The 14,515-nt window shown below is 37.2% G+C and overlaps 3 protein-coding genes and 1 long non-coding RNA gene across 4 annotated transcripts; 2 read left to right on the top strand and 2 right to left on the bottom strand.

Moving 5' to 3' along the window:
* Nucleotides 1-46: 46 nt before the first annotated feature.
* LOC106395412 (probable rRNA-processing protein EBP2 homolog) lies at nucleotides 47-1,700 on the bottom strand. Its single transcript, XM_013835878.3, has 2 exons — nucleotides 1,481-1,700; nucleotides 47-1,117 (listed from the first exon to the last, which is right to left on the bottom strand). The coding sequence occupies exon 2, from the start codon at nucleotides 1,115-1,117 to the stop codon at nucleotides 233-235; it is 885 nt and encodes a 294-aa protein (XP_013691332.1). The 5' UTR covers nucleotides 1,481-1,700; the 3' UTR covers nucleotides 47-232.
* Nucleotides 1,701-1,733: 33 nt separating this feature from the next.
* On the top strand, nucleotides 1,734-2,566 carry LOC106395418 (protein RDM1-like). The gene is made up of 2 exons (XM_013835883.3): nucleotides 1,734-1,973; nucleotides 2,044-2,566. The coding sequence occupies exons 1-2, from the start codon at nucleotides 1,844-1,846 to the stop codon at nucleotides 2,418-2,420; spliced, it is 507 nt and encodes a 168-aa protein (XP_013691337.1). The 5' UTR covers nucleotides 1,734-1,843; the 3' UTR covers nucleotides 2,421-2,566.
* LOC106395409 (pentatricopeptide repeat-containing protein At3g22690-like) lies at nucleotides 2,469-5,121 on the bottom strand. Its single transcript, XM_013835874.3, has one exon. The coding sequence runs from the start codon at nucleotides 5,031-5,033 to the stop codon at nucleotides 2,502-2,504; it is 2,532 nt and encodes an 843-aa protein (XP_013691328.1). The 5' UTR covers nucleotides 5,034-5,121; the 3' UTR covers nucleotides 2,469-2,501.
* Nucleotides 5,122-10,918: 5,797 nt separating this feature from the next.
* Nucleotides 10,919-14,113, top strand: LOC111205347. Its single transcript, XR_002657877.2, has 2 exons — nucleotides 10,919-13,759; nucleotides 13,847-14,113. It is a non-coding gene; the product is annotated as an uncharacterized LOC111205347 (long non-coding RNA).
* The last annotated feature ends 402 nt before the right edge of the window (nucleotides 14,114-14,515 follow it).

Raw genomic sequence — 14,515 nt, 5'->3', positions numbered from 1 at the left:
CTTCAATGATGAATTTTGGAAGAAGAAACAACTTGCCACCTCTAGCTTCTTTGAAAACACGTTGAGCTTTGTTGATTCAAGTAATCATTTAGTACAACACTCTTAACTAAAATATATTGGTCCGAAGACCCTTACAAAAATTCAAAGAAACATTCTCTCAAAACATAATCCAAGATGACAAAATAGTTTGTAGTGATGAAACTGTAGATGAGTTTAGATAACCAAACCTTGTTTATCTCTTCTGTCTCTTGTTTCCACCAGCTTTGCCTCCACGAAACCCTCCTTTGAAATCATTCGTCGTCTCTGCAGTGTTCTGCTTGCTCAACCCTTTCCTTCCACCATGACCAAACTTGGAGTCCCTAAACTCCCTCTTCTTATTGTTCATCCTCGAAGTAGGCTTCCCTTTACCTCCCGATCGATCACCAGGAGACACACCCGGCCTCTTCTTCCCACCTCCTCTCTGGAAACTCTTCCCATTTCCAAACTCAAGATCAAGCTCTCCTGCTCCTTTCTCACTAAACCCGCTCTGCTGCCTCTGTTTCCTCCACTTCTTGACAGACTCAATCTCATCCTTCTTCTGCTTAGCGCGCTCCTTCATCTTCTGAGACTGTACTTCCTTAGCCATCTTCTTGTTATCCCTCGCTTTCCTCCTCTCCTCAGACTCCTCCATCTGTTTCTTCTCGTACAGAAGCTTAGACTTCACCTTCTCCATGTGCGTATCTGATTTCACCATCTCCGCGTAGTAATCCGCCGGCCTTAGGAAAGGCAGTCCCATCTCCTGGAGCTTCTCGAAAGCCTGCCTCGTCCCTTCGAGTGCTTGAGTGTAGAAGGCCATCTCTCTAGCGAGGTCGTCGTTTACATCAACGGCTTGTCCTTGCTCAATCTCGACGGTGAGCTTATGAGTCCAATCAGCATCTTCTGGCCAGCTTATGTCTTGAAGCTTATCAAGAAGCCCATCTCTGTTGTAGACAGCAGTCTTTGTCGGCTCAGGTAGCTTCTCAGTGATCGCGTTTTCTGAATCGGAATCTGACAAAGACTCTGCTTCGGAGTCAGATGCTACGTCTTCATCAATCATGTTCATCTCATCGTCTTCCACAAAATCATCTTCAAACGACATCTGCTCCAAATTTGATTAAAAACAATCAGGTTCAGAATCAAGACAGGAACATAACAACAACAATAAATCAATCAAAGTCAAGCTACTCCACATATTCAGACTCTTAATCAATAAAGGTTCAATCTTTGAACTAGGGTTTTGACATTCAGACTCTTAACCAACTGGTAGAAGCTGAAAACTCAATAAAGGACCAATCTTTGAATTAGGGTTTGTATCTAACTGGTTCTGTGACCTTCAATATCACAATCTAAGGACGAAATATTATAGCTTTATTAACCTAGGTTACGTCTATTACAGTCTATTACTAAGACGATAATGCTCTGAGATTGAAATAAACCATTCAAGGAGAAGAAGAAAGCTTACAGTTAACAACGAAACGAAGAAGATTGAACAACTTTGCTTGAGAAGTGTTTTAGAGAGAATGAACGACGGCGCGAGAGGAAGAAGAAGAAGAAACAAGTTGAAAAGGGTTAAGCTTGTATCAAATACGATTAAAGCTTGCTGGTTTACGCCGGGTTAAATCCGGTTTATCGGTTTACTTTAATTCAATTTCAATTTTGGATTTTTGGTTACCTCACACAACACAACTGACAACAACAAGTGACGTTTTAACTGACACGTGTACAAGTTATCCCTCTTCGTCTTCTTCCCTTAAAAGCCCTAGCGTTAAGGGGCCTCGTGGTGCCGTCGTACGTTCTCAGATAATCTCACTGCTCGTTTGGGACCATGCAGAGTGACGTGACTATGAATCCACGAGCATCAGACGACTCTAGCTCCTCTGATGTCGAAGCTGAGATCAGCGACGGCGATGGCTTTTTGCCGACCGATAGACCTCATACGGTCGCCGAAGACGAAGGTAATGTGATTCATTGTCTCTCTCCTTTTCCACCGTTCCTGACCCAAAAAGTTTCAATCTTTTGCATCAGTTTCGCTGCTGATAAGAGCAGAGACGTATCAAGGCTACATGAAGGAGCTTCCTCTTCCGACTAGCCGCGGTTCTTTGATCCCGTTCACGAGCTGGGTCGGGTTAGCCATGTCGATCAAGGAGCTTTATGGTCAGCCTTTGCATTACCTCACGAACGCTTTGTTACAGCGTTGGGATCAAGCGAGACTGGGTAGTGATTCTGAAGATCAGAGCTTGGATTTGATCATTCATCCTTCTAAAGCTGAAGCTACCATCTGGCTCGTCGAGGAGATTCATCGGCTCACTTCTTCTCATCCTCAGATTGCTGAGCTTTGGGGTTCTGATCCTACGTATCACATGTTGATTGATCCAATCATTCCCAAGTTATCACAATCATAAACACCTTTTTTGTATCTAAGTCATTCTCTATTTTAATTTTAGACAATGTAATGTGAATGCTTTTTTCTTTCATCTCTGTAATCACCAGAAGTCATTACAAGAACACTTGCCTTGACTTATGAAATGAAACCTGTTATTGTCTCTTAGAACGATTTCTCTGTCATACGCTTTGGATGCTAACTTTGCGAATGAGTGACAATCAGAACATACTCTCAGGTTTTTGACTATTCTTATTCTTGTGCCTTTGTTTGAGCTAATGAGACCAAAGGCCATTGCAAGTTTCTCGCTGTGTCGGCTAAGCATGAATCTCTTCTCTTGCTCATCTACATCCATCAGAACACTGCTGAGATCAGGTACATGGCCTAGCTCACGGCTAACTTCATCGAGCATTGCTTCTATTTTCCGCATCTCCGGGTGTGACTCATCCCCTGATGTGAACTCATGAGTCTTGCCTCGAATCTCTATTAGACTAGTTCCTGGTGGTTTGCGTAACCCTTTCTCCTTCATACTCAGCCTCACTTTTGCCACATCGTTCCATCTTCCAGCTGATGCGTAAACATTTGACAAAAGCACATAACTCCCAGTTCTCTCTGGAGCCAAGACTTGTATCTTTGCAGCTGCATAAGCAGCCATCTCCACATTGCCGTGAACACGACAAGCGGCTAAAAGAGAGTTCCAAATCACATCGTTTGGCTCCAAAGGCATGGACTTTATGAGTTGCATAGCTTCCTCTAACAATCCTGCTCGACTAAGCAGATCAACCATGCATCCATAGTGCACGTCTTCTGGAGAAACTCCGTGAAGTTTCTTCATTGACTCGAAGATCTCCTTACCTTGTTGGACCAATCCACCATGGCTACATGCTGTCAATGCTCCAACAAACACTACCCCATCTGGTTTCAAACCTTGTTCAATCATCTCATCGAAAAGCTCTATGGCCCGCTCAGCGTTTCCCGACATAGCCATTGCTCTTATAGCAACTGTCCAAGCCGAGACATCTCTGTTAGCTAAACCATTGAATATTGACATTGCTGTTTCCGGATCCCCACACCTGGAAAACATATCCACTAAACTGGTACTAAGTCTGACATCAAGCTGAGTCCCGTTCTTCTCAATGTAGTAATATATCCACTTTGCAAGATCAAGAGCTCCCAAGTGCCCACAAGCAGATGCAATGCTCATCATTGTCACTCCATCCGCATCAACACCCTCTTGGCCTTGCATAGACCGGAAAACTTCAATCGCTTCCTCGAACATGCCTTCTTGAACCAAACCGCCAATGATCGTGTTCCAAGAAACAATGTTCTTCTCAGGCATGGTGTTGAATGTTTCCCAAGCTGCATCCACATCACCATTCTCAATATATCCAGCGATTATTGAGTTCCACGTGACCACTGTCTTGTTCAACATCCGATCAAACATCTTAACCGCAGTATCTTGCTTCCGACACTTCATGTACATATCAATCAGGGCGTTACATATGTTATCCCAACTTTCAAACCCATTCCTCATAACATATCCATGACAACTCTTTCCCAGCAGAATGTTCTTCAGTTGTGAACAAGATGAAATAGCACTCAACATTGAAATCCTATCAGGTCTAACACCAGAGTCCATCATTAGACTCAAGACATCTAAAGCCTCCTTCGTTAACCCCTGGCGTACGTAATTCGAGGCCATGGCGTTGGACAAATCCAAATTCCTCGCACCGTATTGCTCAAAAAGCTGTTTTGCTGTATCATTATCATTACATTTCATATACATATCGACCAGAGCACTAACCATAACATCATTCACTTCAACGCCAGAACTGCTGATAAAAGCATGAACCTTTTCACATGTTTCAAGATCCTCAAGCTTAGCACAAGCGGAGATCACACACACCATCGTGACCGAGTTAGGCCTCACATCTTCACTTCTCATCATCTCGAAAAACAAATCAACAGCTTCTTTAGCAAAACCACGCCTCGCGTAACCGCAAATCATACTCGTCCAAGAAACTACGTTTCTCTGAGGCATTTCATCGAACACATTCCGCGCACAAACAAGATCTCCACACTCCGCGTAGAAATGAACCAACGAGTTCTGCACGAACAGATCCTTAGCATAATCCATCCTAACGACCAACCCATGAATCTGAGCCCCGTCACGAATCGTTCTACTTTTCGCACACGCGCTCAATCCAAAGGGGAACGTGTACTTGTCCGGAGAGATTCCGTCGATCATCATTCGGAGAAAGAGCAGTAACGCTTCTTCACATAGCCCAGAGGACGCGTACCCACGGATCAAAGAGTTGTACATGTAACGAGACCCGTAGGAGACATCAAACAGCTTTCTCGCAAAGGTTAGGCTTTCGCGAGTGCCCAATTCGCAGCTTCGAGCTACGAGCTTGGTTATGGCGGAGACGTCGTTGTCAAGGCCTTGCTTCGCGAGGGAGTGGTGGAAGAGCTTGAGTTCGTCGATGGTTTTGCAGTTCTTCAACGAGATGATTGGTGATGAGAGGCTATTCGTGGTGGGTTTGTTGCGGTGGGTCTGGTTTGGGAGAAATGGTCTTGAAGTTGAAGTGGCGAAGACCATAGGAGAGAGATGGAGAACAGTACCCAGTATCGCCATTGTTGGCTCTAGTAGATTCAGCGTGGGTCAAAATTCAAAATTTTATCCACTTTTATAATCAAAGCTCTTCAGACACTAAGCACAGGATCAGGGGCACTATTCAAAAATTATATATTTTATTTTAACAAAAATCTCAGTTAAATTATTAATTAACTTTTTTAAAAAATAAATAAATACATATTTATTTTTCAATACATTGTGAACTTAATATTTTTTATTTTCTTATTATATTTATTCATCATAATAACACAAAATCTGTTTATATAAAATTTATACATAATAACCTTTTATCTTCTTGTTTTTTTGTTTTATCTCTTACATTTTATATAATTATATAAATATCTATGTTTACAATCCTTATCTCTCCTATCTTTTCCTCTCTTCCATCTCTAGCTGCCGTAACCCTAATTTTCGTCACTGCTCCGGCGTCCGGAGGTCCTGACTCCGGTCTGGGTTCGCGTTAGCTCCGGCGTCGGAGGCTCTCTTTCCCCTTTGTCTCAGTTTTCGTTTTTCTTCTCTTCCTCTCATCTCTTCGTCCGTCGGCTTGTTGCAGGCCCTGATTTCTGCCTCGCTTCTGGAATCCTAAAGCTTCCCAGGGAGTGATAGATCTGGCAGGAGGGGTTGGTCTCTGGTGTCTCGACGAGGCGGCGAGGGGTGGGTTGCAAAAGGAGTCGGCTTTTAAGGTGAGGCTTGGCTAGATCTCATTTTCTCTTTGTAGATCTGGCTAATGTCTCGGCGGTTTGTGGCACGTGAGGGCTCTTGTTGGACTCTCTCCTATGTTCTTCATGTACTATTGCGTATGTTGTTGTGTTGTGGAGTGGTTTGTCGGATCTCCATTGGGCGATCCTTGGTGTCTTGTCTCGTCCTTCGGTTTAGCCGGCTTAAATGGAGGCAGCAGTTTGGTCTGTTGGTGCGTGCTCAGTCAGCCTGGTGGTCGTGTGGCTGCGGTTCGTCTGAGGTCTCGGCGTATGGAGCTTATGAGTCGTCGGCTGTTCTGTCGTCTATGGCAGTTTCAGCCAGGTTTTCGGAGGCTTTTCTCTGTTTGTCTGGCTTCTCTCTTTCGCAAGGTCAAAGTGGTCGAGTCAGTCGCGGTGCCTCGATATTTCCGTGTTTGCTCAGCCGTCTTTGTCTCGTCTCTCCAACGCGGCGTAGCGGCTCAGCGCTAAGAAGACCAGGTTGGGTTCTCTTGCTTGGGCTAGGGCGTCGGTTCAGGGCTTCAATTTGGTCAGTTAAGACTCTCCCGGCGAGGAGACCTAGTGGGATATTAGCCATCTCAGTGCTCAGTCGGCCATTTGGTCTTTTGAGCAGATTGATGTTTCGATTCTTTTGCAGGACATGGAGATTTGGTTCTTGATGATGCTTCGCCGCAGCCTGCTTTTCTCGGGTTGGGTTGTTCGACGTTAGGTGGTTACTCCCTTCGCGTTGTTCAATCCTACGGATAGATCTTCGTGGATGCAGTTCTTGTATTGGGTATGCTTCTTCTTCCCTATATCTATCCGGTTTGTGCTTAACGATCAATGGAGAGCTCAAGCTCGAAGAAACCGTCTAACTCCAGCTACTCCGGAGGTGTCGTAGGAGTTCCAGTAACCGAGGAAACGAGGTGAACGCCACCCTCTTGCGGATTACATCGATGGTTGAGAACGGGGTTGGATAGTTTAGGAATTAAGAAACCGGCTAGCGGAACGCGCCGGTGTGGTGGTTGAGCGAAGCTAGTCGGTGTATTTTGACTTAAACCATTTTGGTGAAAATGAGCTTGTAATCGAAATTGAATGCTCGATTTAGGGATGATAAATCTATACTATATAAAAGGAACTAAATTGAAGCAATTCTAGGTGTGCCACATAGGAAAAAATATTCATAACCCATCATTTGTCCATGTCATCAAAGATGTTAAGCTATTGGGCCACGAATCTGTCCTACGTAATAGGCCCATTAATTTTAATGACCAGTTTGTTTTACTTTCCTCTTCCTCTAACCTAAGTTGTCACGGCATCTACAAACCCTCCAAAACTCATCGTCTTCCCATCTCCTTTGTATAACGCCCGCGACGGCAACAATGATGAATCAAAGCTATCCTCTAGACAAATCGGCGTGTAACTCTCCACATCCCTCCTCTTACTCAATGATATCAATGCCTCTTGAAGATCCCTTAATTAATCACTTAAATGAAACGCATCCCATCTCTCTCCTTTCCCTATTGAGACTATATATATCCCAACCCAACAATCTCTTCCTCAGCAAACACATCCCAGCACTATGGCAAATCAAACGGCAGTCGCCACCGTGCAATACAAGCCATTCTCCACTTTTGTTTCAGCAGGACCAGGAGATTCCAAGTTGATGTTTAGGCTAATCCATTTCTGGGAAGCTTGCAATAATTCCAAAGGAGACATCCTTATCAGAACCAAGTACGTGGCAGTCGATTTGTTTAATGATCATCATCCACATCGGCTCTCTCATGTTCCCTTTTCCCACTACATTCTTAGAGTTCCCTGCTGGCGAGTTCTACCGAAAATTCAGTGAAACGTGTAGTAGGTACTCACTTATTTTTTTCCTTCATTTAAACCATGATTAACTCTACGTTCAGATTCTCATTTCTTAAATAGATAAAGACACCTACTTAAGCTTGATTTAAAGATAGATGGAGTCTCTAAAACTGATAGGAATCAAAGGTTCGAAAGTTTCTAATCTTCTTATGACATCTACGTTTTGCTGTTGCTTAGGATGGTTATCTCTCAAAAAGAAATGGTTGCTTACCATGAACATGCCGGAGAAGCCTCAAATTAACATCCGCTTGTGCTCGATGCAGTGTCAAATGAGTTCTGGGAACAGAAAATTGTGAGGAAGAGCAATGGAGCGGATATCTACAGACTACAGAGGAATGTTAAGAAACGGGACATGTTAGGTTTATATAAAGATGGTTTCGAAAGAGAAAAGTCGTGTGTTTTTAAGCTAAGACACAAGAATTTGGTAAGATTTTTAGCAGTAACTTGATCGCTTTGGTTACAGAATCGACCGGTGGAGAAAATATTAGAGACTTACGCTCAATTCTTCATTGGCTTCGTCATGGAGAAGAAGATTAGGAGTGGTTATAGGAGTTGTAGAAGGTATGTTTTATCTTATCTATTCGAACAATGGCCTGAGATTATATTTGATCTGAATGCAAGTAGTGTTTTGTTATCGATGATGATCAAGAACCATTCATTTCTCAATTCAAGATTGGAGTTGAAACCTACTTGGCTCTTTCTTCGAAAATATAAAATACAAAAATTTCAAGTTACGTGTGTTTTTGTTTGTGTTATCATCTACAGATATATTTAACTTTGGATTGTTTATCTTGGAAATGATTACAAATCTAAAACCTGGTGAGGAACAAGAAGATCCAGAAAGGAGGTATGTTGAGTAAATAAGAGTTTATGGTCGGATAACTTAGAGAGAGAGAGTGGTTGATGAGAATATGAAGATTGAAGAGAGAACGTTGGGGAAAATTAAGCAAGTAATTACACTTGGACTTATGTTCACTGACAAATCCCCGTCAAAGCAAATCAAGCTTCTACGCAGATTTATGACATGGTGTTTCTTCGTATGAGTCCAGCTCAAGGCATCAATCAGATATGTAATTAGGTTGTGTGTATTGAAGAATTGAAGCGTTACTCTTTTGTTTTGATTTTAATAGATAAGATAGTACTGTTACGATTTCAAGACATATTTTGTATACAACCAATAAAATTGCACCTTACTTTTTAGGTAAGATTTGCATGTACACAAATAAACATATATGTTAGCTGGTTTATTATCAGTCACCATTTTCAGTCCAATGTAATCTTTTTTATATAATTAATAGGAAAAACCATCTGTGGATATGTAAAGGGTTCTAACGCGGCTTCTAATGAATCTAAGGTTATAGGAAAACATGGATGAGCTGACATGATGAAGAGTTTTGCTCAAGTTTGCGGGATCAAAACTTCTTCTAAAAAACACACGTACGTATTATTTGTATAACTAGGTACTGAAAATATGAAAAAATGTCAGCATACAAAAACAAATGCTGTAAAATTTAGAGATAAAAAAATTTATATTAATATGCCTATGATCAATAAACAAAACTTTCAGTAAAAAATAATAAAATTTGTACGTATACAAGAGAAAACAACAAAACATACATTTAATCGTTAAAAGTCATGAATTTGAATAGTATTGTTTTAACATGAAAACTCAAATATTGGAACAACACAACAGGAACAACACAACATATATACACTTATCAAATATAATACTATACATTACTATGAACTGAAAACCAATCAAACAAATATGTTAACTATGAGCAATAAATCAATCAATTTAATATTGTCAAAAAAAATCACAAATAAAATCAACCAATTTTTAGCCATATTTGTGATTTTTGGTATAAAATAATGTAAATTAAACTTTAAATATTAAAAAAAAATTAAAATTTATAAGATACTATCTACGCGTAGCGCGGAGAAGTAATCTAGTAAAAATAAATATTAAAAAAAATTATTTAAATATCTATGTATATGAGTAAATGTATTTTTGAGAACTGGAAACCCACAAAGTCGGTCTACTCGAATGTTTCGTATGGGATGCTTTCAAGACCGGTAACATGGAATAAAATAAAACTAGACCCTGATCCGCGCGCGGATATGAATTTTCAGTTTTTAATTATTTATTTTATTAAATGATGTATTTGTAATATACGTTCATATTATATTCATTAAGTAAATATTTTTTTTTTGCATCTTAAACTATCTATTTTTTTACGAATGTGTGATATCATATAAAAAAATGAGTATAGAGTTAATTAGATAATTTTAAAAACATAAATTTTTTTTTCGTGTGTGATATCATATAAATAATGATCCGCGTAGTTAACAAAAATCATGATTATTTTATGTGTAATTTTTTTTATTTTGACCATTTCCCTTAAACTAAATTTTACACATTTTAATTAGAATATTTTTAATATCTTTACCTTTTTATTTGAAATGCAACTCAATATTTTTTTAACAATTATAACAAAATATTTAAAAAATATTTTTAGAATTTGTTTTAAAAATATGAAAATTACAATTTAAATTAAAATTATCCTAAAATATGATAAGTTTTGATGTAAACGAAAACTCAAATTATGTCAAAAATAATGATATTCAATGATAATAACAATTTTAATTGATTATTTTTTTCAAAAATACATTTACAAAAATATTGTTTGAAAGAAAATTCATTTATCTTTCAAATATAAAATGAAAATATTATAATTAAATAATAAAAAATATAAATAAAAACCATAAATTTAGTAAATGACAACTGAGTTATATTATGCTAAAATTTTCTTTCTAACAATTTATCAAATGACAAATGAGTTATGAGCAAATAATACCATATAATTTTTAAAAACATAGCCATTCTTAAATATTTTTTGAATAAATAATTATTTTTAAATTTAATCAACTGAAAATAATATCCGTACAATTGTGTGAGTCAAATTCTGGTTTTATTGATGCATGTTATATATTAGTGCTGCATGTTTTAGGTAACATTTTAATGATGCACGTTTTTAAAAATCTCCATTATTAAAATTATGCACGTAAGGATAACTCATGAGTTTTTTTGGTTGATTAAATGACATTATGTCCAAATTTATTTAAGGATATTTCATTAATGTAACTGAAAAAGACAAACAATAAAATAAGAAGTTTAAATTCATTTAAGCATATTTCATTAATGTAACTGAAAATACAAGTAATAAATTAGGCAGTTTTATTTGTTTTAGGATATTTCATAAATGCAACTGAAAAAGACAAGCAAAAAAAAAAATGAGTTTAATTAATGAAGTAAGAACATTTTCAAATGGTTACTTCTCTTTTAATAATATAGATTATCATCGTACACGTTCACAACATAAAATAGATAAATTATCATAAAATGAACGTAATAGTAGACGTTTTATGGAAAAATGGTTGATTAGTTTCTCAACTTAGAAACATATCGTCTTTGTTTTTTTATTTGTCGACTTTCATTACATTAAGCCTTTCAGGGTTTTGAAACATGAGTACAAAGATAGTTATAGAGTAACCAGCCCAACACAAAGATAAGTACAACATCGCTTATGTACTAAATCACAGGTCATCTAGCAAATAAAATTCTCATACATAGATTTGATTTACAAAAACTAAAAAATATAATTGTTCGAAAATTTTATTCATCCCCTATTTTTTGCAATTCAAACTATCTATTCCTATTTTTTTTTCAGAATTTAGATCCCACGTTTTGATCAACTTTTCCATTATTAAACTGCTTTTTGTTGTTTGGACTATTGGGGCTTTGTGGTTGTGTAAAGCTTTGAAAGGCAAAAAATTGCCAATCAGTTTTTTAGGTTTTAGAAAACTGTTTTTTGTTCACTGTTTTCAACAGCCCCTTTTTAAGGCTTTAAAGCCATTTTTTCTTCATTTTTTTGTAAAAAATATGGATGACTATTTTTTTTTGTATTTTGTTCATTTTTGACCAAAATAAAGAAAACAATAAGTATAATAATTAGTTAATTAATTATTATTAATTATTTAGGTTTTTAACATCAAGAAAAAGTTATAACCTACTATTATTAGACATTAGTTTATTAAAACATAGATATTATTATAAAGGTAATTGAAAACACTTACAATTGATTCAAAACCAAAAAAAAAAAAAAAAAAATTAAATACTATTTTAAGAATATTTTTTCAGTATAAATACAAGAAGAAAACTCATTTCATCAAACACATGAGGAAGAACTTCCAAATACGATTCAAGACAATACATGGAAGGTGTTCGAGATGAGATTGCAAACAACATATGGGTTAGGATTCGTTAGATTTTAATAATTTTTTTAATAAATTGTAATCTTATTTAAATTAATAAAGAAAAATCGTTAGAATAAATAAATTAAATATATTTGTTGCTATTGATAAATAAAAAGTAGATAGAAAAAAAAAGTAATACATTTTGGAAATGAATGTGAAATATATATTTATAACAGTTACATCTTCTAAAGCTTTTGATGTCAATCAAGTTTTTTTAAAAACAGCCACAACTTTTAAAGCCAAATTCTCTACAACCGTATTTCTGTAGTCAAAGCCTAAACGAAAACCCTTACCAATCGGATCCATAATCCGCAATCATCATCAAGCTCCACCATATTATTCTTCATTTTTCTCTATACAAAGTTTCAAATATATTTTTAATGCATTTCTTCTTATTCTCACTGTTTCACTTCACCATACTAGGCCTACGAGAGCCTAAATACCAAGTATACTCTGGTGTCTAAAGTTATGAAATAATTGGAAACAAAAAATTCAACAAATAAGGTAACAAAGTATTTCTCAACTTCTTTTCTCTATAAAATGTTTGCATATCTGTTTTATGACTTATCTTTAGGAAAACTTTGTTACCTATTTCACTAATAGTTACAGATGGAGAAAACATTTTTAAAACAAAATATTTTAGCCATTAATAAGAAACAAAACAGAAATGAAAGATAAAAGAGAAAATTGAAAAAAGGAGACACTCTCGATTTGGATTTGTCCCAATAGGACTTGTAGAAGATTATTTAGTTAAGTAGAATTTATATTTCCTTTAATACCATTATACCCTTCAAGTAACCAAATTAATCTTAATATTTCATTCAATGGAATCACTTGCAAATCGAATGCTGCTTGGAAGCCGGGAATCTTGGCAGCGGGGCTTGCTTGGGGATTGTATAACCCCGATGGAGAGATGATCACATCTCACAGCAAATCAATCTCATTCGTGAATTCGTCCCTCGTGGCTGAGGGTCTAGCGATGAGGGAGGCAATATAATGCAACACGCTTTGTCTCTGGGTTACAACAGTGTGAACTTCGAATCGAACTCCTGGTGGCAGCTATTGCAGAAGGATTCTGCTACTCGGAGATTCATGGAATTGTAGCTGATATCACCCTTTTGGCAAGATCCATGGAGTTTGTATCTTTTAGGTCTTGCAATCGCAACTCTGTTTCTTTTGAGGATGGTTTAGCTAAACAGAGACTTGGTTCTCTTGTACCAGATTCTGATTAATTTCCATAAAAAATCATCGGTTTGACAAAAAAAATCTTAATATTTCGTAATTGATTTTTATAAAAAATCATCGGTATGACACGAATCAACGAATTTGAGATTTGTTCTTCCTCTACGGGTTTATGATACTCATGAACCCTAATATCTTCCTGAACCCTAATTTCTTCCCACACAGGAAACAAATTCGATTCGGAGCTTCATTGATTGAAGAACGTGTGAGTGACCATGCTCGTCAGTTTCTACATCGGATTCATAGGTTTTCTTAGATTCTTTAGCGGTGTTTATATTCACGTTAGTTCCAGGTTTAATTTTATTGCTTGTTCTATGCTGAAGTTTATATGCACGATTAGTCTCTATTTCATTAAGCATAGTTAGTTTCTGAGTTGTTGATTTCTATATGTGATGTTGCCTTGTTTAGAGGTTCGTTATCACTGAATTCATCTTTGAGTAACCTGCGTAGTTCATAAGTCTAGAGATTCGTCATCTCTCAGTCATACCAGTTGCAAAGATTAGAGATGTTGCTTGGAACATGCGGCCTCTGTTGCAAAAACGTTCTGGATGTTTGACTGTGTGGTTGTTGAGACTAAGGAGCCAAAACTGATTCCTGCTGGTAACCCAATGGACAATTCAGGTTAATCCTAATACTCTGATCCCATTGATGGAAGCTTGGACAATAACAGTAGAACTCATGTTTCTTCATCTCTTTGTCTTATTGCAGGATATGGATACTGAGATAGACCAGCCGGATTTACTCTTGAAGATGAGAGATAAATGAACATTCCAGAACGAGAGTAGCTCACCTACATATTACTTAGCTTGCAAAAAAACGTTGATGTGCTAAGTGTAATGATTTTTTGAACCAGAGCATAATGTGTTAAAAGTATACAGGAGTAACATTGTTGTAAGTTATCATATCTTAAGTCTAACATGTAATCATAATCCTATGTATTTATCAAATTTGTCCCCAAAAGAAGCTCATAAGACACTTGAAAGTACATAGTATTGGGAGAGGCGTAAAAGACTTGTTGTAATAACAAGAGAGAGACAAAAACGAGTAGCAAGAACACATGAGCATCTCCTAATTGTATGCTCATGTGTTATGCTTATATCACACTTGAAACCTAATTGTCTTTGGTAAATAATTTTTTGTTTATACATACATGAGAAGCGCTTGAATCGTGGTCCTTTCTTTATCCTTCAGGAATCAAACTATTGAGGTAAGGATGATGGATCAACCTTGACGCTTATCCTTCTTGATACTTTATGACAAACCTTTGCCTATTATTATTTTAAGTCTAGCGTGTGAGTGGTACCAAGAGTCTTTGTGTCCTAGTTGTTATATACCTTGTGAAGTTGTTACGGGTGGTGTGTTCGAACGACAAATCTA

The sequence above is a fragment of the Brassica napus genome, chromosome C5 (assembly GCF_020379485.1).
Source record: "Brassica napus cultivar Da-Ae chromosome C5, Da-Ae, whole genome shotgun sequence".
NCBI classification, from domain to species: domain Eukaryota; kingdom Viridiplantae; phylum Streptophyta; class Magnoliopsida; order Brassicales; family Brassicaceae; genus Brassica; species Brassica napus.
The sequence above is the reverse complement of the archived record's forward strand: the minus strand, read 5'-3'. Positions and strand labels throughout refer to the sequence as shown.